This window comes from Kwoniella dejecticola, chromosome 8, assembly GCF_000512565.2.
Source record: "Kwoniella dejecticola CBS 10117 chromosome 8, complete sequence".
NCBI lineage: Eukaryota > Fungi > Basidiomycota > Tremellomycetes > Tremellales > Cryptococcaceae > Kwoniella > Kwoniella dejecticola.
The window spans coordinates 1,366,148-1,390,731 of record NC_089308.1 but is presented as its reverse complement, the minus strand read 5'-3'; the positions used below and the strand labels follow the sequence as shown (position 1 = coordinate 1,390,731).

At 52.0% G+C, this 24,584-nt stretch overlaps 10 protein-coding genes across 10 annotated transcripts; 3 read left to right on the top strand and 7 right to left on the bottom strand.

Annotated features, from left to right (window-relative positions):
- Window positions 1-302: 302 nt before the first annotated feature.
- On the bottom strand, window positions 303-1,719 carry I303_106796 (uncharacterized protein; the record flags this gene model as incomplete). Its single annotated transcript, XM_018411818.1, has 6 exons — window positions 303-377; window positions 451-486; window positions 546-614; window positions 681-748; window positions 804-886; window positions 1,007-1,719. 6 exons carry the CDS (start codon window positions 1,717-1,719, stop codon window positions 303-305), a joined length of 1,044 nt encoding a protein of 347 aa, XP_018259019.1.
- A 685-nt stretch (window positions 1,720-2,404) lies between these two features.
- On the bottom strand, window positions 2,405-5,140 carry I303_106795 (uncharacterized protein; the record flags this gene model as incomplete). The annotated part of the gene is made up of 16 exons (XM_065969446.1): window positions 2,405-2,568; window positions 2,623-2,647; window positions 2,712-2,855; window positions 2,914-3,204; window positions 3,264-3,301; window positions 3,353-3,463; window positions 3,512-3,537; window positions 3,587-3,693; window positions 3,755-3,979; window positions 4,060-4,225; window positions 4,283-4,356; window positions 4,418-4,492; window positions 4,557-4,618; window positions 4,690-4,758; window positions 4,843-4,862; window positions 4,938-5,140. The coding sequence occupies 16 exons, from the start codon at window positions 5,138-5,140 to the stop codon at window positions 2,405-2,407; spliced, it is 1,800 nt and encodes a 599-aa protein (XP_065825518.1).
- A 728-nt stretch (window positions 5,141-5,868) lies between these two features.
- Window positions 5,869-7,066, bottom strand: I303_106794 (uncharacterized protein; the record flags this gene model as incomplete). Its single annotated transcript, XM_018411820.1, has 5 exons — window positions 5,869-5,963; window positions 6,036-6,131; window positions 6,214-6,361; window positions 6,418-6,543; window positions 6,635-7,066. 5 exons carry the CDS (start codon window positions 7,064-7,066, stop codon window positions 5,869-5,871), a joined length of 897 nt encoding a protein of 298 aa, XP_018259021.1.
- Window positions 7,067-7,788: 722 nt separating this feature from the next.
- I303_106793 (uncharacterized protein) lies at window positions 7,789-9,208 on the bottom strand (the record flags this gene model as incomplete). Its single annotated transcript, XM_018411821.1, has 5 exons — window positions 7,789-7,883; window positions 7,955-8,050; window positions 8,114-8,261; window positions 8,323-8,418; window positions 8,498-9,208. The coding sequence occupies 5 exons, from the start codon at window positions 9,206-9,208 to the stop codon at window positions 7,789-7,791; spliced, it is 1,146 nt and encodes a 381-aa protein (XP_018259022.1).
- A 1,024-nt stretch (window positions 9,209-10,232) lies between these two features.
- On the top strand, window positions 10,233-12,050 carry I303_106792 (uncharacterized protein; the record flags this gene model as incomplete). The annotated part of the gene is made up of 2 exons (XM_018411822.1): window positions 10,233-10,922; window positions 10,974-12,050. The coding sequence occupies 2 exons, from the start codon at window positions 10,233-10,235 to the stop codon at window positions 12,048-12,050; spliced, it is 1,767 nt and encodes a 588-aa protein (XP_018259023.1).
- A 150-nt stretch (window positions 12,051-12,200) lies between these two features.
- I303_106791 (trimethyllysine dioxygenase) lies at window positions 12,201-13,871 on the bottom strand (the record flags this gene model as incomplete). The annotated part of the gene is made up of 7 exons (XM_065969445.1): window positions 12,201-12,355; window positions 12,411-12,908; window positions 12,970-13,066; window positions 13,121-13,244; window positions 13,292-13,452; window positions 13,501-13,585; window positions 13,636-13,871. The coding sequence occupies 7 exons, from the start codon at window positions 13,869-13,871 to the stop codon at window positions 12,201-12,203; spliced, it is 1,356 nt and encodes a 451-aa protein (XP_065825517.1).
- Window positions 13,872-16,448: 2,577 nt separating this feature from the next.
- I303_106790 (uncharacterized protein) lies at window positions 16,449-17,663 on the top strand (the record flags this gene model as incomplete). The annotated part of the gene is made up of 8 exons (XM_018411824.1): window positions 16,449-16,530; window positions 16,576-16,641; window positions 16,692-16,879; window positions 16,934-17,063; window positions 17,114-17,139; window positions 17,195-17,281; window positions 17,334-17,450; window positions 17,523-17,663. The coding sequence occupies 8 exons, from the start codon at window positions 16,449-16,451 to the stop codon at window positions 17,661-17,663; spliced, it is 837 nt and encodes a 278-aa protein (XP_018259025.1).
- A 124-nt stretch (window positions 17,664-17,787) lies between these two features.
- I303_106789 (uncharacterized protein) lies at window positions 17,788-20,087 on the bottom strand (the record flags this gene model as incomplete). Its single annotated transcript, XM_018411825.1, has 5 exons — window positions 17,788-17,903; window positions 17,956-18,027; window positions 18,077-18,169; window positions 18,214-19,908; window positions 19,973-20,087. The coding sequence occupies 5 exons, from the start codon at window positions 20,085-20,087 to the stop codon at window positions 17,788-17,790; spliced, it is 2,091 nt and encodes a 696-aa protein (XP_018259026.1).
- Window positions 20,088-20,537: 450 nt separating this feature from the next.
- I303_106788 (uncharacterized protein) lies at window positions 20,538-22,445 on the top strand (the record flags this gene model as incomplete). Its single annotated transcript, XM_018411826.1, has 7 exons — window positions 20,538-20,549; window positions 20,601-20,904; window positions 20,948-21,070; window positions 21,121-21,741; window positions 21,798-22,005; window positions 22,056-22,099; window positions 22,150-22,445. The coding sequence occupies 7 exons, from the start codon at window positions 20,538-20,540 to the stop codon at window positions 22,443-22,445; spliced, it is 1,608 nt and encodes a 535-aa protein (XP_018259027.1).
- A 535-nt stretch (window positions 22,446-22,980) lies between these two features.
- On the bottom strand, window positions 22,981-24,463 carry I303_106787 (uncharacterized protein; the record flags this gene model as incomplete). The annotated part of the gene is made up of 9 exons (XM_065969444.1): window positions 22,981-23,118; window positions 23,172-23,240; window positions 23,297-23,397; window positions 23,445-23,537; window positions 23,600-23,837; window positions 23,881-23,969; window positions 24,021-24,200; window positions 24,267-24,340; window positions 24,396-24,463. The coding sequence occupies 9 exons, from the start codon at window positions 24,461-24,463 to the stop codon at window positions 22,981-22,983; spliced, it is 1,050 nt and encodes a 349-aa protein (XP_065825516.1).
- Window positions 24,464-24,584: the final 121 nt, after the last annotated feature.

Genomic DNA, 24,584 nt, shown 5'->3' with positions numbered 1-24,584 from the left:
ATCAATCAAACAAAAGTAGAACATATAACGGCTCTCGTAGGAGCGGGCCGAACTAGTAATTTGGATTAATCAAGGGATCAACATCACACAGCACCCTTTGGATAGAGGGGATATATCGATATGACATGATATGATGTATACATCTTTGCGATACCATTGAAGGACGACCCCGAATCATACAGGGTATCGTGTGACTAATGCATAGGTATATCTTACAGAGTTGGTATATCTACTGATCCTTTCCTGTTCTCGTGAATGCTGAAGTGGCCTCATAATGTCCCATTGAATGACTCGGCGTCTCACTATTGGTAGTCCTGCCAATTCGTACCTTCTGGGAATACGTTCTCCCTGAAGTTCTCCTCGCCGACGTAGTTACCCTAGTGGAGCATCGACGCAAATCAGCCAAACGTGCCGAGTAACTGGACAAAGGGCTCGATCCTGAACACTCACAGCCGGGTCATACTCGCAAGCGGTTTGGAAGGATTGCTAGTCGAACCACACTTATTAGCCTTTGTCAGACCGTGACAGGATGGAAGAGGGCTTACCTCATACTCTGGACCGACGACTGTATTCGGACTACATTTCGAGATCCAGCAGCCGACATACGAGGTATTCTGGAGTGTGACCAAGTCGACTCAGCAACGAATCCACTTAAAGGTGAACAAAAGCGGACGACTCACTTTCCATACTGCTTGAGTGAAATGACCTGACTCGTCCGAGTATGTGGGATTGTTGAAATTGTAATACTCTGAGGCACGAGTAAGCCTGTATACCCCGTGGCAACCTCGCCCGCTGGAACTCACTGATCTCATCATCTACCCAAGCTACCACGGCGCTATCAGGTGTGCCCATTCCACTTCCCCATTGGAGGTTCTCGGCGGCTTTACTACGGTCCCACGATCACAACCGAAATCAGTCATGAGTCATACATAACATACTCAGAAAACACCGAGACACCGAGAACGAAGGTCAGTCAGTAGCTGAGTTGAGGTGAGGTGAGACTCACGTATGAGCCTTATTACACAACCCAGCTTTTTCTTTGGCAACAGCGACCAGATCGTCCCGCCATTGAAGGGCCGGTACATTGCCGAACCGTCGTCGTCGATCATTGTGCAGAGCGACCCACTGTTGGTTGGCTGCATCGGAATTATCAGGTTCGCCGCCTGTAGCTGAAGGCTGCGCGATCCCGGTAGGCGTCGCCGTATCTTGGATGGTGACTGTCGTGCCTTTACCTGTACTTATAGCTACGAACCCGGCAGTAGGGATTACTTTGGTGCCAGTCACGGTAGTCGCTGGTGGTGGTTTCACTTGTTTGGTTTGCTGTTGTTGCTGTTGTTGCCCACCGGCACCGCCCTGGTGGACGGTCTTGATGACGGTAGAAGTCACATCGACAGTGACGACGTTCGGCGGACCGCCATCTTGCTCCGCCAGAACCGCCCCGACGACTGGTGGAGGATCAGAGTCATCGCCACCGGAAGAGAGAGAAGGGGATGCAGTGACGGTCGTAGTTGACCAGACGTCCACGTAGACTACGTTGGAGTCATCTCGCGCGGCTAGAGGTGCGGAAGGAGGTGAAGGAGAAGCAGCGGGGTCTGCGCTCTTGTGTCGCCGGTGATGGTCTTTCCGTCGTTCGAGCGGCGAGTGATGCGGTTTGGCGGATACAACCTCGCCGACGAGAATGAGGGAGAAAAGAGCGAAGGAAGAAGAGATGGCCAGCATCTTGTATACCTTGACTGGTCAGTGTGAAGTCATGTAGGTAGTAATGATAAAGAGCGTGTAAGCGGAAGATTTCGCCTAGAACAGAAAGTAACCGCAGGAGGGGTATATCGAGCTGTAAAGCTTGTGTGCTTTCTCTCTATTTGTTTTCTCGAAGCTACAGTTCAAAGAGACCGTAGAGCTTTCTTACCGTTGTTTATCAATTATCAGTCGGTTTGTCGATGATTGATCAATAATTGCTCTATTTAGGACGGATGGACGGGACGAGCTGGCCCAATGGACGCTTGTTCTAGGTTAGACCGATCCTTTGAAGAGGATTGACCATCTAAAGGAGTTAGATACGGCAATCAGGCAAGATCCAAGGAGAGATCGACTAGAGAATTGGTCGGTATTTCGCATCTTCCGCTTTGCGTTTCGCATCATCTTGCCCTGGCTCCGAACAAAGGATACTGAAATGTGCACCTCTAGGACAATCAAACGACGATGCAGAAATGCATTACAAAGATCAAAGGTAGCATGATCAACTTGGGATAACATCCTTTCAATCCTACAGCCTACAGTATATGAGTGAGCTTCGACCCGCGTCCTATGCTCCCTTCTTCGGTTCACCCTGCTTCGCCTGGTATTGCCCCTGGCGACGCCACCCTTTCGCGTCCCTGTCGTCGAAAGGCGCAGAATTTCGTATAGATTAAGCCTCATTGTTATCTCCTTTTTGCCGTCCTTCTCCTTGCGCTTGCATGGCATAAGATTGCTGAGAGTCTAGATTGGCCTCCCGGACCTTCTTAGCGTCTTCCGCTACGTTCTTCAAATTAATATTCTCCATTAAGAGGGTTGCGATCAAACACGATATGGCTGAGCACTCAGTTAGCTGTGTGAATTACCGCTCATAATACAATTTTGTCTTACACAATGCCAGAGCAAGCCAGAAGACCTGGGGGTTTGCGAATACTTATCAGCGCTGAGTCATTTCTGACTTGGATAATTGCAATTCGTACCTTTGTCAGAGACGATGAGTAAGCTTCCAGAACTGAAGTCAGATCTTTGTCCGGGACTTGAGTCCAGATGCTTTTGAGTCCAGTGGTAATGCTAATGACCAAGCCTCTGCTGAGATTGGGCAGGCTATAAAGGCTCGACCGAAGCTGTAGCACGCGAAAGTACATATATCAGTCGTCATCTATATTTTGACACAGGACTTACCTTATTATTGAATATGTTGGTCCCCACTGACATACTGACAATTCGCCCGACGAAACCCCAAAAATTGAAAACATTCGTGACATGAGGAATCAGATGTGGCTCTTTGAGATACTTCGCTTGCACCAACACGACCATGACGTTCATGACTAGACCCAGTCCAACTCCGCCAATGACCATGAAGCCCACGACCATGGCGACGGAGGTGTCTTTCTTGAGCATAGTGAATAGCCCGGAAGATATAGCCAGAAGGCATGAGCCTATGATCATGGGATATTTTGCTTGACCAGTTTTCTGTGGCACGTCTCGATGAGTCAGTGTTGTCCACTCGAACCGAGCGTGGCATGACTCACCTCGCCCAGTTTGCCGCTGAATACCAGGAACGGTCCCACTGTCATGCCAAGCGTTATCTATCGTCTCGTGCGTGACGCGAAGGACTCACTCGTAAGCTGCAGGGCGAGAAGCAGAACGCCCGCTCTCGTAGCTGAGTCGTTCTTGACTGCTTCGAAATATAGCGGAAGGTAGTATAGATACAGTACCACTACACCGTATCCTATTGGAAATGTCAACTGGATTACAGAGATCGCGAAACTAAGCTTACCTAGGAATGCAACCCACGTCCCGGCTCTACGGCCATAATCAGTCAGTCCCAAGTATCCCTGATGGTAAAACTCACGCAAAATGCCTGCTCTTGAGCAGAGAAAGGGGTATCATAGCCCTAGAACCCATCATATAGCTCCATCCAATCAAGCCCAGGAAGAATGCCAAGGCTAAGGCCAAGGGCTAGTATGTGTATCGATCAGTATGTCATCCGTGTTCCAACGAGGGACCGAGTGGCACTCACGACGATCACGCTAGTGTCGTTCCACTCGTATCTGATTCCGCCGTTTTGCAACCCGACACCGAGGGAGGTGACAAAGCCTAGGGTGATGATTGCACTGATCCAGTCCAGCCGGATCAACTTGACGAAAACAGATCGATTATCCGGTTTGCCATCGAATGATGGTAATTTGGGTATGGACGGGAGGGTCAGTAGAAGTAAAATCCCCGTCAAACCTCCTATCGGGAGCTGCAGTTTACGCAATCGTCATCGTCATCGCTGGATCTGGCAAAAGATGTCCACTTTAGAAGGTCACAGTGTGGACTTGCCGAAAAGTAAAAACACCATCTCCAGCCCATGGGTCCCATATCTGTGAATGCTCCTCCGACAAGAGGACCCATGACCGAGGCCACGATGAACGAGATCCCGAAGAGACCGAACAAGCTAGGGCGCTTCTCGAAGGGGATAATCTCGCCTCCGATCAAGTACGTAGCACTGTGAAAGGCAGCTTTAGAGATCTGCGCCGAAGTTGAGTGGGATAGGATCGCTCACTTCCACATCCCTGCTCCGCCTAGACCGGCTATAGCTCGACCAATAATCAACATGAACATCGAATTCGCCGCGCCCTATGACACAAGCCAGATCAGCAAAGGTGAAATACCATACACCGACAGATGGGGCACCCACGCAGATCGCGGTACCTGCTTCAAATATCGCCAGAGAGACCAAGTATGTCCATCGAGGTGATGCGATGGTCATGATCTGCCGAATGGGGTAAGATTCAGTCGTCTTGGTACGTATTTTGAACGAGTCCGAACAAGCTTACTTGACTGAAGATCAGAATGCAGCCCGCACACGGGATGAAGAACGCAGTGTTTAGCCATTCAACTGGGGGAACACCACATTGTCAGCACAACAGCCGGACCAGAGAACGGACGTGGATGCTCAGCACGACTCACCTTGGTCTAAGGAATCAAATCTGGTGACTATCTCTGGAACGGCCACGGTGATGATGAACTGATCGAGACCTGCTTAACACGGTTCAGTGATTCTCAGGAGAACACTGCCGAGTGTGCTCGCAAGATGATAGCAGTCTCAGGGAGGGGACATACCGAAAATCATAACGTTCAAGCTGGAATTCATGTGCAATTGCCGAGCCGACCTATAAGTCTTCCCACGTCGCAGCAGTCTCTAGGGAGCCACTTACCACAAAGCCAAGAAACAGATACCGAACTTCGTACTGCCATAGAAACTGTAATCCTCCAACTTTACTTGACGATCTACTTCTTGCGAATCACCTCCTCCCATTTCCTCAGATGCTTTCGTATTCACGATCCTTGTTCGTGAGCCGAACGAGGTGGGGGAGGTCTCAGCCTGCTCCCGATCGGGTTCAAGGTAGTTCGAAGTCATCGTGCTCAACCACAACCAGTGTAGCTTGCTGAAGAGGTTCTCGAGATGCTCGAGGGCAAATGGAGACTATACTCAGGCCTGGCTTATGTAGCGAAAGGTCAAAGTCGATACAATCAAGATCCGTTTAAACCGGGAAGCGAAAGAAGGTCCGAGGTGAGGTAAGAAGTAAAGTGTGCTTCTGCGGATGAGATGGAAATGATCGAACGGAACAATAGGTCTGTTAGCTTGTATAATCCGTGCAGTACAAAGGTCAATTGAAGGATTCAACCCAATGGTCTGGACTGCATTAGCTATTAGATCTGCTTATATACCTGTATGTTTCGAATTATCCAACGAAAATGTCATTACATCCGTTCGAAACTTCCCTTTCATAGACCAGGTTTCGCTAGTGTCAATAATGCGGGGTCAATACAGAGTTGATTGAAGTTTTGTCTGCTTCAGCAGAACAATCGACACTCCTTTCATGATCTCAGCGGAGACCACGTCCTTTCCGAAAGCAGTGTGGGCCAGATCGTTGGGTGAGCGCAATTCGGCGCAGTGATACCCCATCACATACACGCACACACAAACCTGAAACAGACCCTTAGCCCCGACCAACATTGTGTGGCTCTCGGTCTTGTAGCGGAAGAGGGAGAGATTTGATCACGTAGGGAATTTGCATGTTTCATATCGACAAGATATCTCCCTTATAGCTCTTTCGATGCTTGTGAGGGGTATATGAATATGATCTATACAACACAAGCCTTCGCTTGCGTACAACCTGAAGGATAGGCAGGATAAGACGTGAGAGCTTGGGTCTGGTAATAGAAAGTAACGCTCTTCACTGCGAAAATACCAAAATGAGGTAAGCTCACTTCGGGTCGAAGCTGGACAATTGGTCAAGTCTAAGACCCACCTTTCAAGACGGAGTCTTGGGCAGGAGGACCGGTGGAGAAAGAGGGATCACCGGAGCTCCAATTGTTCAAGATGATGTAGCTCGGGTTGACCGAGGCTAACATAAGAACTCGAGGTTAGCGCCAAGAAGCTAAAGTCGTCACAAGAGGAAAGGTTGAAATGGTGTCAAATCGACTCACAGTATTTCTTGGGACTGTTGATGGCTTTACCGTTATAATAGTACTGAGTACCCCCTTTCACCCATCCGATGGTATAATCGTTGAAGCTCTTGCTAGGGTCGTTAGGGAAGGGTACGATGGTCGCTTCGTTATTGCCCGAGTTGTCGGGCTGGACCAATCAGAGGATTTAGCTTTGTATCGATGTCAAGACACCTAAGCGCTCACCGCATAGTTCGTCAACTCGATGCCAGGTGGCGTGCCATTATCGGGATTAGGAGTCAACAGACTGGACGCGAGCAGTTCTATATCTTGCTCGTCGCCGTATCTTTCGTAATCGGCCGTGTACGAGAACTGTGATCTGGGTCAGCCAAAACGCAGGTACTGCATGGGATTATCATGCTCCCGAGGAGATACACGAAGTAGGCCAAATGATCGTACTCACAATCGATTGGACCGTCCCGGGGACACTGCTCAACTGAGCATTCATAGTGAATACCCCACCTCCAAATGCAGTAGTTGTCGAGATCTCCGCTCCAGTAATCGCTTGACCTTTCTTCTGACCACCGGGAACAGTCAACGTCAAGTACCCATCTTTAAAGCCGATATTCTTGGAGGACCCTTGGGCGAATCCACCATCCGGAGCAGTCGTGCCCATCTGCCATCCTGTGTTGATTTCGAAGCCAGCCGACTGGAGAGCGGAGAGGCTGGTGACCGTGCCGAAATTGACGGTGAGGGATTTGGGGAAGTAGACGTTGTTGAATTTGGATAGGACGTAGCCGCAGCTACAGTCTGCTCGGGACTCGAGGGTGTTATTCACCGGTGAGGCTGCAGCTAAGAGGGGAAGTACAGAGATGAGGAGGGCAGTGACTATCATGATGGAGGTATATGACCTGTAGTAGTAAGCTCGATGATCGAAAGGGCAGCGGAGCCGAAGGGAGTGGCGGTGAAAAGCATGTAGAACTCACTAATAGCTGCTTATATACATCATCTCGGAACCATCTGGTGAAAGTCGACCACAGGTCCTCATTGATGGACGTGAATCTGGCCGACAGACCTCGAGGTCAAGGTACAGATTAGCGGTGCCGAAAACAATACATTGAGAATTGACATGTGCCTGAGTCAGCGTAATTGACCTGGTTGCCGCGATCGCCGAAGGTGGGGGGAGCCCGACAGCAGAGCAGGTCATGAGGTGTTCAAGCGGTCACCGAGTCGAGGAAGCATGGTGAGCGTAGGCGCCGACTGGAGCTAGTTTCAGATTGATTGGAACTGACTCCTCAAAACAGATCTCGGCGTAGTTTGTTGTTTTAGCGAGGTAACTTGGTTACGACATCAACGCGAGGACGTGACTGACTTTCTCCGGACCGAGCCGCTCGGGTCATTATGGTGATACAGTTACATACTCCCAATTTAGATCAGGTCGAGGAACCAGTTCCCCAAGAGGCCTGGAACACGCGGACCTTAGCTGGGGGATTGAACGGTCAGTGGTATAGCAGTATATTCATATTCAGGTTGATGTGATGCATCATGTCATCGAGATTGGTGTCCATCAAGCACGATGCCAGATCATGCCCCCGTGCAATTTGGCAGACGATAACACTAAACTCTACAAGCTTGAGCTTCGGAACATCCGGCTGGATACGCAGGGTAAGCCGACATGGACTCTTCCTGATAGTAATAAGCGATACTTTTGACTAGAAGAACACCGCGAGAGATAACAGTCAACTCGATGAGCGTCGCACGATGATCAAGAAAGGATGCTCACTCTGAAGCACAGTATCTTCGACTGGAGGGCCTTGAGTGAAAGTCTCTTTGCCGGATGACCAGTTATTGATGACGATCTGACTGGGATTGACGCTTCCTGCAGAGCAATCTCATGGTGTCAATACTGTACCTAGTGTATTCTGCTTCTCCGGTTACTCACGATACTGCGTAGGACCGTCGAGGACCGCGCCGTTGTAGTAATACTTGGTGGAGTCTTTGTACCATCCGATGGTGTAGTCGTTGAACGACGTGAAGGGATCGTTGGGGAATGGAACGATTGCGAGCTCATTCTCCTTGGACTTGGCAGGCTTTTGCGAGAGGATGCGTCGGTAAACTGGAGAATATCGGATCGGCAGGAGGTGTACTTACGTCGTGATTAGTCAATTGGATCTTTCCAGGAGTAATAGCGACCACCTCTATGTCCTGCTCATCGAGCCCTACGTCCTCGTTCTCTGTGTACGTGAACTTTGGTCCAATGCAGTGACCGACTTTGTCAGCGTTGAGTTATCCAGCACATTCTAAACGTGTGGGATAGCCTACTCACGATAGACTGACAAGTACCCGCGACAGGCGACAATTGAGCATTCATCGTGAACACACCGCCGGTCGCAGCGAAGATAGTCTCAATCTCCGCGCTTCCAATCTGACCGCCTTTGGCCTGTCCACCAGGGACAGTTAAGGTCAGTACACCATCGGTGATAGCTACGTTATCGATCGAAGTGAGGGATCGTCCTCCGTCAGGCGCGACCGATCCGGCTTTTGACCCATCCATGATCCGTAAACCCATACCAGCTAAGGTTGATTTATCGGTCACGGTCGCGAAGTCTATGATCAAGGATTGAGGGAAGTAGGCGTCGTCGTAGGCTGACAGGATGTAGCCGCAGGAGCAATCACCAGATGCAGCTGAGGTGGTGTTGCCGCCAGTTGACGAGGGGCTTGGACTAGCTGCTACCGATGAGGGGCGGATGGGATCGACCAGGACAGAGGGGGTCTCGTAAGCTGCCAGATTGCTGGATGCGGGGGCAAGTGAGGTAGCTGCAGCATCCTCGTCGTCGTCTTGTGGAACCTCTGTCTCGATTGGCTCTATATCAGTCGGCGTGGTAGTCGGTCGACCATCCCATCGCCCTCTGCTTCCAGTAGCTACCAGAGCTTGGTTGAGAGGTGCCGAAGGCGCTGCTGTCTCATTCTTTGGCTTGCAATGCTTCGCGGCATTCACGAGAAGCGGAAGGAGAAAGAGTAATGCTTTGGGGTGCATCGTCGGCTGTAAGGGAGGATTGGATGAGAGTGATGGGGTTCTGCTGTAAAGACAGTGATGGGTTCGATTTCGAAGAATGCTGGGCATGAGGACTTGACACTTGCGAGATGCAAGATTCAGATAAGACTGGCTCATTCATAGCAGGGATGCATCTCTGCAGACAGTCCTTCTCTTGGCGTTCCGTATCTCTTCGTCCTTTACCATAGTAGATGCAGCTGGTACCCATATGACTTTGCGCGGATCAGGAGGTAAAATTGCCATATTCAAAGGACCGTGAGTTGATTGGTTTCATCTTCGAAGGATACCGAGCTGATTGCATTGTCATGACCGAGGGAGTGAGATCTTCCTTTCGCGCATTCCAATTATTGCGCAGGAACAAAGGAACAGGGGTACGGACGATGGCGGCAGCTAGGCTAGAGCGCAGGACTTGATTGAAACTTCCAGACAATTCGAGCGCGTTCATTGGTCAGATCAGCGTGTTCAGCTATTGAAAACGATCGAGCGCATCTACCTAGATACATTCGCGGACCTCATCAAGACACATCGGCTGGTTACGCTTTATGCAACGGTTATTGAGAACGCCGCATCTTGTCTCACGTGGGTAGCACATGCCACTTAAACCATGTGGATTTAGCCTTTGTTGACAGAAGTGAAGCACAGTTCAGGGTCTTGAGCGGTAAATACGTAAAGGGCAACATCCATGCACCCTGAAACAAACGTGTAAGAGTAAAGTACGAAAATATGCCTGTGGTGGGTGTACGCGTAAGTAGATATACGAGAACTTGTCAAAAATAACTTGATTCTCAATGCCCATTACCATTGATGCTGCACCCCGGAGGTAGTTCTCTATAATCACCAGACCGCTTCGACCGCTCGCAGAGACAAATCGCACGCTCCTTTACCCTGGAAAATCCCGCTTGGTCGAAATCCATATTCCTTCTTTTCAGCCCGCTCACCATCACTCTTTATCTTGGGAGAAGTACACACTTGACAGGTAGACCAATACACCAAAGACCCATATTCGATGTCTCTGCTCCCCGACTCAAGGCAGCGTGCCCCGTTCGCCCACCAGTCATCATCAGCAGACCTTCGATCAGCACACAACTTAGCTTCTCTACGATCTCCACCGTCTTCTTCACATCCTGCAGCACCATGGATCCAGTCTACCTCGCCAGAACCTCAGCCTCCCCATCAGCAAAGCTATCGTCCGGAAAAAAGCGCATTGTGGGGCGTGCCCATGACTAGAAAGGACAGCAATGAACTGCCAACATCAAATGGGTATGCCGACAACCCGTACAGTCTGAATGTGCCGGGTGCAGGTACCTACAACTTAGATAGCTCGACCTCCAGTAGGACATCATCGCCTGGACCATTCTCCCTGCCGCAATTCACGGTGCCCGGATTTGCGACTATCCGATTCGTATCGCTTTGTTTCCTTTGGTACACCTGTTCGGCGGTATCCAATAATACGGGGAAGGTAATATTGAACAATTTCAAGTACCCGGTGACCTTGACGATCGTGCAGTTCTTCTTCGTCTCGGGGTGCTGTATAATATGCAGTCGGCCGGAGCTGGGGTGGACGCCGAGGCTGAGATCGCCCTCGAGGTCGATACTGAAGGGGATCTTGCCGATGGCGGCGTTTCAGGTTGGAGGGCACATCTTTGGGAGTCTGGCTATCAGCAGGGTGCCCGTCAGCACGGTGCATACCATCAAGGTGGGTCTTGTTGGAGGGAGGGTGATCAGTGCTTATGAGTCGCGGGTATAGGCACTCTCCCCGCTGTTCACGGTCATGGCGTATGCGTTGTTGTTTGGCGTATCGTATTCACCGGCGACATATCTTTCACTCCTTCCTTTGACTCTCGGCGTGATGTTGGCCTCGTCAGCCGATATCTCTTTCACCAACTTCTTTGGGCTATTGTGCGCCCTCGGCTCGACTATTATCTTCGTCACGCAGAACCTTTTTTTCAAGAAGATCATGCCGACTCCTGGATCTACCGAGAGCGGCGGGGCGACGCCGAAACTGGACAAGATCAACTTGCTTTACTTTTCCAGCGGGATGGCTTTCCTCTTGATGATCCCCGTTTGGATCTACTCGGACGCATGGAGGTTGCTGGATTTATGGTTGCATCCCGTTGCCAAGACCGGGGGGCCGTCGGTGTCGATCTACTTTTTCATCAACGGGACCGTCCACTTTGCCCAGAACCTGATCGCCTTTTCGCTCCTTTCGTCGACATCGCCCGTCACGTACTCGATAGCATCGCTGGTCAAGCGGATCGCAGTCATCTGCCTGGCGATCATATGGTTCAAGCAATCGGTGTTTTTCGTTCAGGCCGTCGGGATCGCCTTGACGGCGGTGGGACTGTGGATGTATAACAATGCCAAGAGGGACGTGGAGAAGGGGGAGAAGAAGATGAGACAGGTCGAAGCTGTACGAGACGGCATGTTGCCGACTACGAAAGCCGATCAGAGGATACTGGAGTATGAAGGAGGGAAAGCATCGCCTAAGCCGACTTATCCATCGAATTATAATCATCAGATACCCGTCTCGACCTCTACGGCGTTCAAGAAGTCGCATTTTGCACCGCAACCTCCTTTACCCGCTCCGCCGCATTCCCAGCCGACGTCGGCGGCTGAAGCGTCATACCCGTCCCCACCCGCTTCGACGTCCTCCTCGCCTCCTACCGAGCCGATTTACACGACGTCTCATCCGCGTCAGAGAAGACCGTCAGTTGATAGCAAGCCGGATAATTTCCGTCTTCCGCCTTCCATCTCGCCGCGAGCGACGACGATCGACGAGGAGGTCTCGGGGTTGGGCACGCCCAAGGTGGGTGTAGTTGCGTAGGCGCGGACTAGAAAGTTGACGGACAATAAGACGAGTTACGTTTAGACATACTCTTCACTGTATAAACATATTTGCATTATCCCGGGGATTCTTGGTACATACACCACATAGACGCGATCCCATGCATGCTTTAGAGTATCGAAAGGCTTGTTACCACCCCACACTCCAGACGTCATCCAGGATCCCCTTCTTGCGTATCTCGTATTTCTTGGTGAGCGCAGCTCGGCGGGACAGCCAGTCGTCCGCACCGACGTACGCCCCGCACATCGTCCTCGAGCCCGTGAAGGGGGATCGACCATGCATGACTCGCCAGTTGTCGATGACTGGGTGTCAGCTTTTGTTCCATGAAGACGGACTCACCGAGAAGGGTCCCCGGCTTTAGCTGGACCCAGTATTCGGCATCTTCACTCCTGTTCAGCTCGTCATACCGCCTCGCAGCCTGATACCATCCTTTTATTTCGTCCGGCGTCCACCCTTGGCCCAGTACACCCCTGTCCTCGTTGTTCCATCTGAGTTGGACTAGCTGGCCCTTCTCGTCGTGCCGGAACGCGGGCTGACTGAGCGGGGGACGCAGCATCGTGCCCTCTGTCCCTGATGCGTGAGCCGGCAAGGCGAGACGGGATAGCAAGGAGTAGGAAGTGGGGTATAGGGTGGAGAGTAAAGAAGCGGTGTAGAATCCGTCGACCAGTAGGGTGGTTCCGCCCGTTCCAGGTGGAGAGGGGTGCGAGAGCAAGTGGAAGATTTGCAGCCCGGCGGGGTCGGTGAAGTAGGTCGTATCGGTGTGAGCGGGGAGGCCTTCGTTGGAGTATGCGAGGTCTCCGTGGCTCAGATCCGCGGTGAATTGCCAGAACCCGCCGTCTGGGGGGCATCTAGGGGTTAGTGTCAGGCAGTGATGCGGATGATCAACAGCTCGACTCACAGTGGGTATGCCGTATCGGCGCGATTTTCTCGATCAATTCCTTTGTCTCTTCGCCGGTAGCAGGCACGCCCTCGACAAAGCAGAAGCCGAAGTCGTGCTAGTCCGGCGGGGAGTGAGTCGGCAGCTCTGCATATATACGTATACAGCTCACCACTTTGTTCAGCACCTTCAGAGTTGCTCTACCGCTCGTTTGCCCGTCCTTCTCCGTACTCATGATCTCGTCGTACGGTACATTCGGCGGCGATTGCGCTATCGTCGAGTTCCACAGTATCCGGCTGTAGCAGGTTTCAGCTCACTTCGCGAGTGATATCAGAGCACGCACCTCTCCTTCTCGTCTCTGTACGATGCCAGCGGAGGATCGTACGCTGCGCGTCTGAGGAATTCAAGAGGGAACGTTGATTGATGGGGGTCAGAGGTAGACCATGTCACGTGGACGCCCGATTTGTCGACTTCCACCGAGGCGGGGCGGATGTCGCTGGATATCTGCGAGAAGCTTGAGCATCCATACGTCCCGACACACAGGTAGCTCACCTCGCTCAGGGTTTTCAGGCGTTGTTTCGTTTGCCCGTGGAAGCATTTCGTACACCGACAATGGTCGAACAGGAAGTAATTATCACTAATCGAAAGACTCAGCTGAGACGCGGAGGCATTTGCGCTTGGACTCACAAAGTGGTCTCCCGCCCATCAGGCCAGATCACTTTCGTTTTCTCCTCGTCGGCGTTGACAGTCGGAATATTACTTGATCGTGAGGTGGTCTCTCGTCCAACACGAGCACTGGCCAACGAGCCCACATCCTCGGCTCTTCGGCTCGAACTGCTAAGCACTCGGACGGGCGGTATGATCCTTCGGCCTCGTCCTGGGCGTAGCGCCCGAGAAACCGCGGGGGCACTGCGTCTGATCATCCTGGTCGGGGTTTTGAAGGATATGCAAGAGAAGGACTGGATGTGAGCTTGTTATCCACTGAATCTCACTCCGGTACAGCACCGCATCTAACCGGCTACAGTCAGCGCAGATGATGACGTGGAAGATTATTACCGGAATGTTGAGCCCCCCGAGCAGAGCTACGAATCACATATGTCGTCTGTACAGATGGACCGCTGCTCCGACTAGCGGCCTTATGAATGCGCTGTATCAAGCTATTGACGGCATTCAAGCACCCACTGTATGCATGCATATCAGGACGCAGATGCACCATGCATCCGAAACATACCTCCACCCCCAACCCTTGTTTGGTCCCTCCACCTTGTGCCTTAATGTCTTAGTATGGGTGTAGCCAGATCTCCTCTGTAATTCCACGTTTTTGGCACGCGTGAAAACGCGTCGAAAGTATTCGCACCAAACCTGGCGCGGACAACAGCGCTTGAATGCATGTGAGCGAGGTCCTCTACATAGTATGTATGTATGTATGTATGTCCACCTGCGCGAATGCACCAATCTGCCGACCCTTTAACAAATGACATCTGTCCTGCAGCTGTCCAATCGTTCTGGGCTCGTACTGGTCCCACCAACGTCTCGCTGTATGCGCACGACTTCGCCGCCAACGGTTCTTAATGCCTCGCACGACAAGCCGTCAGTAAACCCCGCCGGCTCTACTCCCGAACTTACGGTGCTCTCGTGCAGACTCAATCCGTTGAAGGCGTATGATGAGTGAGTGGTATGTACCTATGCATGTGTTACTAGCTGAGAGGTTGTACGCGCGCTCGTATCCGCAATAATTGAGATTAAGTCTCCACTCAAATGATCCGCAATTCTGACCGTGAGCCATCATTCCCCTTGCTTGCCCGGGTATATGATGAGAGGCCAGCGCAATGCACGCGATGTTGGACCTCCATATATCTTCCTCGACGTCTCACTTGGTCTCCAATGCGTGCAGATGAAAGACGGCTCTTGTCAGTCGTCCGTTGACTGAACATATGCATCCTACATCTTCAGTCTCCTCCTGCGTGATGGCTGCTGTAAGGGGAAGAGCATTCTGCGCGCGACAAAACACAGCTTGAATGAGATGTTCCGATCCGTTGCTAGGCCCTTGAGCTTGCTCACACCCCAAAGCCAAGCGCTGAGAATTGAGCAATAAGGTAACCGATAGCATAGTATTCGCACCAACCATGAATGCCCGGATTCAGCTTTGCTATGACACGAGTCTCAGATCGAGGCGTTTCAAATGTAGACCTTGCAGAATCTTGCATTAGCTTGATTTTACTGTCTATTCAGAATGTTGCGGCATAGTGTGACCAGGGCCGTTCTTAAAATTAGGCACACGTTGCACCCCAGCCCGAGGAACCTGTACTTCGAACCGGGGACTGAAACGTCCACGAATGTGACTCTTGTCCAGGTCGAGGTGCAGCCCTCGTTCCGAAAGAAACGCATTATTTGCAGGCAGTACGACGTTCTGCATCACATCAACCTTGTAGCCAGTGACAACGAAATCATCAGCATACTATATGACGCGTACAGGGGATTGTTGCTTTTGTAAGACACTTTCTTCCGGTCTGGAGCATCGGCGATGCACTTTTCCAGTCCGTCCAGTGTCATATTGGGAGCGACAGGTGAGATCACACCTTCCTGTGGAAACACCGCAATCGATGGTTGCGCAGTAATCATCTCACTCGAGACAAACCCTACCTTGAGGAAGCGAAGTAGCATCCGCTTGTCAATTGGGATATTATGTTAAGGATCCAATCGTGAGAGATATTGTCGAAGACTTCCTTAATATAAGCATCCAGTACGGCAGTAGCGCCCTTAGCATTGTTCTTCACACCTGCAAGAACATCGTCAAGTCGTTGCTGAGTCATGTGACCTCACCGACCCTTCCGAAACCGAAAGAGTTGGAGTCCGCCCATGTTTCAGATACGGAATCAAGTGCAGACAGCAATAGCTCATGCAGTGTAGGAATTCCTGATGGCCGCATTTTTTCGTTAGCCTCTGGGATGTTAATAAAATGGACAGGACTGGGGAGTAACCTCTTAAACTCGCAAGTGCATTCTCTTTATGTTAAAGTGCGTCTCATATGCATTGCACCGTACGCGCAAAATCCCGGTTAGGATGCGACCAGCCGCGACACGTGGAATTACAGAGGAGATATGGCTACACCCATACTAAGACACCAAGGCACAAGGGGGAGGAGTAAATAAAAATCAAGGCGAGGTGGAGGTCAGCGATGCATAGGTACGATGTATATGTGTATGATGAGTACGATGCATACGAGAACGATGAGAAAGACGCATATGCGTGTGATGAGAACGATGCATATGATCACGAAGAGTACGATGCATGAGTGCGATAAAAGATGCTTGCCCTGGCGTTTGGGAACGATTTCTGCGGTGACTTGCGGCACGGAGGCGTCCTCTTGCCCTCACGGCTGTTGGATGAAGGCATAACAGGCACAAGGTGGAGGTCCAAAGAAATCAGGGAGAGGTATATGGGTGGATGAAAAGGTATCCTTCGATTCCATTTAGCATCATATGCATGCAGCGACCACAATGACCTTTCTACCGAGTGCCGTGCGACTGGGCTTGCCATGGATCGGGGGGTTCCTAGGCTACTCGCTGGTGAAGGCGCAGGGTGAGTCGATGAGATCCGGAATTCGATGCTAACACAATGCGTCAGGTTTACCCACGGTTCATGCGGATTCTAGGCGATGGCATCTTCGAGATGATGCAAAGGCGTTTCGAGGTATGTCCGGACCTTCAAGCCTGCTCTCAGCCGACATTTCACTCCATCAGTCGACCCCGACACGAATATACAATTCCCATTAGACTTGTCACCCTCCCTGTCCACCCCTTCACCCGGATTATCGCTAGTCGGCCTAGGCGTACGGAAGGTCTCGTTCCTCCGAGTCAAAGTGTACAGCGCGGGATTCTACTTGGACGAGGCGATTATGAAAGATCTACATAATGTCGAAGGGTGGCACGTGAGCTCGATTCAGATCTCTACATTGAGTCACCAAGCTGATTTACTCGCAAAGACCTTCACCGCGCAGCATCTGCTCACGCCGCCGACCAAACCTTCGGACCCGCTGAATGCGCCTCAATTATCCGGGGAAGATCTGATGAGGAATCTCTTCGATCGACCGGTAGCCGCGGCTGTGAGGATAGGTGGGTCATCTGGTACGGATTTGCGGAGCTGAGTCGCACATCATTCGCAGTGCCCAACAGGAACACCGATTTCGGCGTGAGTCTGCATGTCTCAGACTACAAAGAAATGGGACTAATCGGATACCGCGCAGCATTTGAGAGACGCGTTCACGAGAGCATTACAAGCCCGACAGAAGCTGGCGAGGAGTAAAGGACAACTATCCAACGAGGATGAGCAGGTGAGACCCCAGACATTACTCCGGGGACAGAGCCTAACCGTCTGAACCACAGCGCATAACCGAGTCCATACAGACTCTCAAATCGTTCTTCCCCTCGCAAACTGTCCCCAAGGGCAAACAAGTTGTTTTACTCAGGCCGCGAGAAGGGGGACTGGTCGTTGAATACGAGGTGAGTCAGGCAACTCTTCAACGTTGTATTGCCAACTGACGCTTCAACGATGTATTGCTAAATGACGTCCAGGGCAAAATACTGGGCCGACTGAACGACCCCTGGATAGGCAAACAACTCATGTTGACCTACTTTGCCGACAAAGAGACCGTGTCTGAGAAGCTGAAAGAAGACGTAGCAAAGGGGCTGGAGGAGATGATCGATCGGAAATAGGCGGATTCACTACATTATCGACGACGATCAATGCCATTCATCATGCATTATCTGCTGGAAAAAGAGAAAGATAAGCAACCAACCTCCTTCTCAGAGCGTGAACTCACTATACAGGTAATATCGACTACATGACGGTGCACTCCGACGACGCCTCATGCCTGGTCGGCCTGCCTTTCCCTTTGACATTCTTGGCATTTTGCATCTCCGTCAGTCGCTGCATCGCCCGTTTATGTTGTTGAGCTGGATTGCATCGGGTCAGCCCAACAGTCTATCATCCGCACCTCCCACTCACCCGCCGCGCGCATGTACCACCTCTTGGCCAGTTCGGCGTCTGCCTTGACCCCGATGCCGAGCTCGGTGTAATCTGCGCAATCCAATCAGCACACTCCCCTTCACGTTGACCACCCACTCACACCCCACAGCGTACTCCGCCTTAGCATGTCCTTTGTTCGCGGCTTTCCTACCCCACAGATACGCCTCAGTATCCGACTGCTTCAAAACGCCCTCTACAGCCACTTGTCAGCTCAGCACCTCACTGCCATTCACTCACCACTCCCCGTCAGATACCACCCACTCAACGCCAGCTCCGCTTCCACGTCCCCCTTCTCCGCCGCTCGGGTGTACCAGGCGATACTTCGTCTAGGATCTATCTGGCATCCCAAAGTCCCAAACTCGTGGCAACTGCCCAGCTTGAACTGGGCTGGCGCGTATCCGAGCTGCGCAGCCTGAGTGAGGTATTCGATCGCCATTTTAGGATCGTGTGGCACGACCCCGTTGTTCGGCCTCTCATGCAACAACGCCAACTCGTGCAGAGCATGAGGGTTATCTTCATCCGCCTGCGCGGCTGCCCTCCTGAACCACACCGACGCTTCCCTCAAATTCCTCGGTTGACCCAGTAACCCCCCTAACAGTGTCATCCCTAATTTATACATCGCGGCGGTGTCGCCCAAAGCAGCGGCTTTTCGGTAGAACAAGACCGCTCGATTCGGATCCTTCCTCGTCCCAGCTCCAATCTCGTTACACACCGCCGAACGGTACGTCGCAGCGGCGTGGTTTAGCTTACTAGCCATGAGGTAGAGATAATACGCCTTCTCGTGATCCACTTGAAGACCCAATTGACCGGTTCCGTACAAATTGGCGAGGAAGAATTGGGCATCCGCGTACGGTTCTTTCCCCTCAGCCAGCTTCTTGATATTCCTCAGCGATTCTTGCAACAACACATCTCGGTACTTCCTACCCAGCTTCATGTCTGTCTGACTAATCTCATCCCCAATCTTCTTGGCAGCTTCGATGAGATATTTGGCAAAGGCAAACTGCGCCTCGGGATCCGGATCATCCTTCATACGTTTTCGATAATCGTCCACATACTGCTTGGTGTACGGCGGTTTGTTCAGATCCACCGCCGCTTGCGTACCCCTCCGACGAGTCGACGACGCGCCCACCTGCTCCGTGACATTGCGAGACAACGAAAGAGACGAGGCGTTGGAGAGAGTGGTAGCGCTGGTGTTGGTTCGGGCCAAAGTGGTCGTGCTTTGTTGACGTGTCGGCGCACGGCTGGTGGAAGCGCTTGCGACTGGGGGCGCCACCCCGGGAGGAAGACCCAAAAAGTCATTCGCCGCGTTGTAATACGGATTCGAGAAATCAGGAGCGGGTTGTTGAGGGGCATACCCCCCCGGATACGGGTCGTAATTTGGCGCTTGATATTGTTGTGGATACGAATAAGCCCCCATCCCCGAATCCAAGCTGTACACGCTAGCAGCCCCGTCCATATCTCCACCGGTGTATCCGCCGGTATTCGTCCTCTGTCTAGGGTACTGCCCACGAGGTGGAAACGGTTGCTGATGCGGCGGGGCTGTTTGTTGGCGCAACGGAGGATTCGGCGGGGACGAATGAGCGGCAGAGGTGAGTGATAATTGGTTGAAATCGATGTTGTTGGGATCAGACACAGGTCTTCGGTTGATACTGCCCTGCGACAGTCTATTAGGATTTGGGCTGTCATGCCCATACCCGTGACCGTGCTGAGACGAGGCGTAGCCGGAAGAAGGTGGCCCGTAGTCCACCGGAGCATAAGGCGTTTGATCGATGCTGGGGACGCGAGCGTGATTCGACGAAGCCGAGTCGCCCATAGGTTGCGGTGAGTGTGACAGCCCAGCGGCGGCGGCGGCGGCAGCAGCGGATTCCGACGCCATCAAGGCGGAGTAAGAGGGTAGAGGTGGATCGTTTGGGTCGATGTCTGGCTCCTGGGCTGATAAAGGAGGGCTTGTCATCAGGCGCACAGACCCCGTCATGCTGTGCAACATCAAACTCACCATTCCTCATGCTCAAGCTCCTGACTGAGGGCGCGCCTCTGCTACCACTACCATCTGCATATTCAGATCCAGGTGCTTCGTACGTGTGCGCTCGTCGCTGCGGATACTGGGACATCTGATGGGGTCGTGCCAAGGCTCAGCGCTGCGGGGCTTTTGGTCGTTCCAAAGAGCGTGGATCGAGTTCCGAGATGTCGATGTGGATCGTGCGAAAGGGTTTCTCTGATGATGACCCCTGGCAGGTCAGAAGTAAAGGTGACTGATGCAACGAGTGATGATGATGATGATAGTGATGACCATGTACAACGAGGCGTCAATGACCTGTTCCAGTTTCGGTTAACTTGTTTATGACTTGGAAGTGCTACTACGAAATTTTTCTAATAGCGATTTGAACATCGTAATCGACCGGATTAGTAATTCGGGGTATCAGTCACGTGACTTTGGCCCACGGACGCTACTTCTCTGTTGTCGAGTCGCAAAAGTCGAACAAGCATTCGGAGATCAGTCGTTAAGATCATTCAGTCACATCATACTCTAAAGGACCTCCTCGCTTTCGTTCTTGCTGAAGATGGCTTCCCCGGTGCGTAAGCTGCTGCAGCCTTCGTCCTCTCATACGCTGACATCCCCGTAGTCTCCCCAAGCGGTCCCGTCCCTCGATGAGCTCATCAACCTGTTCGCAACCTCATCCTCATCTCCAGCTACATTAGCCCCTCCGTCTGCATCCATTTTCGAAAAGGGCGATACTTCAAATACACCCGCACCGGCGGCCGAAAATTTAAAACCCAATCTGATCCCCGTCTTCGTGGAAATACCAGCAGACCTCTTGACGCCAGTAGCAGCGTACCTCAAAATCGCAAAGGACAGCAAACACAGCTTCTTACTGGAGAGTGTCATCGGTGGAGAGAACCTTGCCAGGTACAGCTTTGTTGGAGCGGGTAAGTCACACAATGTGCGAGCTCTGGCTGACAATCCCGCCAGACCCCATCAAGACGATACGGACCGGCCAAGGATTCGATGTCGAGGGCGATCCGCTGAAAGCCCTGGAGAAGGAGCTGGAGCCGTATAGATATGTCAAAATCCCCCAAATAGGCACCTTCACCGGTAAGTCAATCTCGCTCATCAGCAGCGCTCCTTCTAACCACAAGGGCCAGGCGGCGCGGTCGGCTTCATCACGTACGACTCGATTGTCCACTTTGAACCGGTCACAAAACCCCAAAACCCATTGCACAACCCTTTCCCAGGGATGCCCGAAGCCTTCTTCATGCTCAGCTCGACCAATTTGATATTCGACCACATCTACCAAACCGTCAAGATCGTCTCCCATGTCCACCTCCGAGACGGCACTCCGCCATCGCAGATCCCAGCTTTATACGAAGAGGCCGTGGCTCGCATAGAAACCTTGCGCCGGAAATTGTTGTCCCCCGAGACACCGTTACCGCCGCAGGGCCCTGTGCATCTAGGCTACGAAGCGGAGAGTAACGTTGGGAAAGCTGGCTACGAATCGTTCGTCACCAACCTGAAAGAGCATATATTTAAAGGAGACATCATACAAGCGGTGCCGTGCCAGAGGTATACGCGAAAGACTGACGTTCATCCTTTCAACGTTTACCGACAACTGCGAAGCCTGAATCCGTCACCGTATATGTACTACATCGACTGTGGCGATACCCAGCTGGTCGGCGCTTCTCCCGAGACGCTGTGCAAGGTGCAGAAGAGAAGGGTGCAATGTCACGCTATAGCGGGCACAAGGAGGCGAGGGAAGGACGAGGAGGGTGAGTCCATCAGGCTGTGGCACTGAAGTGCTTATCTAACTCTCTGGGCCCCGCAGAGGACGAGAAACTCAGTCAGGAGCTGTTGGCGGATGAGAAGGAGCGATCAGAACACCTGATGCTCATAGACCTAGCACGGAACGACGTGCACCGAGTCTCGATACCAGAGACCGTCAAGGTCGACCATCTTTTCCGCATCGAAAAGTTCAGTCACGTCATACACCTCACCAGTCAAGTGAGCGGGACCTTGAGGGACGAGAAGTCTAGGTGGGTTTTGCTTCATCTTAGGACTATTAGGTTGACCCGAAATCACGTAGGTTCGATGGTTTCCGAAGCATCATGCCAGCGGGAACTTTAAGTGGTAAGTTCCTCTGTTTCGTCACATTCATCGCTCACACGAACTCCCCACAGGCGCACCAAAGATAAAAGCAGTCCAATTGGTGATGGGTCTCGAGAAAGAAAGACGTGGTCCATACGGTGGCGGAGTCGGGGTTTTCGATTTCGACAAGGACAACATGGATACCTGCATTTGCATCAGGACGATAGTGTTCCACGGCGGGAAAGCCCATGTCAATGTCGGGGCGGGGATAGTCATGGACAGTGTGGAAGAGATGGAGCATGAGGAGACGGTGAACAAAGCTAAAGGCTGCATGCGAGCTATCGAGGAAGCGGAAAGTGAGTATCTCGCTCTCGCCTTGCGAAACTGAGCTAATCCGTGAGTCATAGGATATTACGCCGGCCTGCAGGCGGCTCAGTAGAATCACTAGACCTCGCATATATGCATGTATCACGTTGACAATGGACTTGGAGTGAAGTGAGGTCCCAGCAATGCCCAAGATGTGTTGTTATTCCGACTGTTTCCCCATCCTCCCTCCGACCCTCTCCCCGCTCGCCTCTCGCTCCTCTCCCTCCTCTCTCGCCTCTCACACGCGCTGGTCCCCTCCGTCTTCGTCCCACTCTGGCGCTCCCCACTTGCTCCTGTACCTCTGGGCAACCTCTTTCATCCTCCGCACAACCCGTCACGCCTGTCATCTTCCCTGAATACTAGACCATCGGTCCTCCAGACTTTGCCCGTTCTATGGCAGCACGAATGGACGAGTATTTCCTCCTGAACGTTCATCAGCTGAGAGACTCGCCAATTGCACAATCTATATACTCTGCATGGATTTGTCTTGGATCTATATTACACAGGTGGCGTTTTCAGTCGCATTTAAGCTACAGTTGAGAATCGCATTTCTCCAATCACTTTCGTCTCCTCCCACCAGCTCCGCCCAGATCCCAACCACCTCCTCCAAGATGTCTTCCCCCTCGCACGCCACCGTGAGACCCACCAAAGTCATCGTTCAGCGGTGGATGGAGGATGTTGTGCTTGTCGGCGTACTGCTGGTTCGTCAGCTCCAGTTCAATGGCAGACAGAACTCCACATCACATACCTCGCTCAGCGCATTAAGCTGTTTAGTGAGAGTCGTCAAGTATGTTGTCAATTGCACGTCGTCATATTCCTGTGGGTCACATCGAGCGTTAGCGGCGTAGCAAGAAGAAGGAATGGATAGCTTACAGTCGTGAGCTCATCGCGGAAACCCTGTGCGTCCATGGTTGGAAGAGCAGCAATTATCGCCGAGATCTGTCGAAGTATCGCATGATCGGGTTGAGCAGTCTCTGCCGAACAATAAGCGAGAGCCGAGTCTGCGCCGAAGTGTACTCACTATTCAACACCGCCGTTATATACTGCAAGAGCACAGTCACTCGCTCATACAGCATCCTGATGGCATTGCGCTGCGTGGTCAAGTTGGCAACCACTAAAGACCGAGATCAGTTCACAGTTATTGTGACTTGCGATAGCCCTAGAAAGTCGACTGACCTGTACTCTCTTCCCCCTCTCCACCCATTCCACCCCTCGAAACGCCGTCCACAGCTATCCTTTCCGCTTCTCCGGTCTCGATTCCATAAGCAAGCTCTACGAATTTCCCCTCAGTAGCCGAGTCTTTGCCACCTTCGGCCAACGCGGCTTCGTAGATGGTGACGGGAAGCGCTTGCGATGTTGCAGGGTGATCGGGGTTGAAGAGGAGGAATATAGGTGTCTCGATGAGTTCGGCGAACTTTAAAGCGGTTAGCTAGCCTCTTGTTGTGCTGAAGTCTTACCTGTTGATGCAAGGTTACGTCTTCCAAAGCTGGACTTGCGCCTACTGTGTACCATCCTACGACATCAAGAGTGGGGAACACCTGCTTGACTGCGCTGGGGTCTCAGCAGCTTCACGATTGACCTTGGACCGCCAACTTACATTGCTCCCTCCGAGTTTGGAAGAACTCGGCGTTCAAAGATTGATCCGTCGATTTACTTGCAGAAGAACTACTAGCTTCTCCCATCTCGACGTCTCCGTCAGATCCTCCGAATATCAGTTCGAACGAATTTGCAATCGAAATCTCTCGATTGCTTTCTGTACCAAGCAACGCTCCGAAGACTGCACAGACGTCAAAGCGTCAGCATCTGAGTTCATGCAGGGTCGCACAGACCGACAAGAACGTACTTTTTCCGGTGCCAGATGATGTAAGTCGAGATCTGTTGAGATGGTCGGACACATTGAGAATAGGCAGGGGATGCCTATCGATGGTGGTTCAGTTGTGTGCGTTATAATAAGAACACGGTGTTAACGCACAGATTCAGAGTCAAACCTGAAGTCGCTCCTCCGACAGCGACATACGGGGACGCTGCTTCATCCGACATGGTATTTGGCTAAGGTGGTTTCCGGCTTGTTTCCTCGATGATAGAATAGGTGTATATGATGGGTTGTCAAGGTGAATGGCATGTGCGCTGATGAGCTTGGATATCGGAAGGAACCTCCACA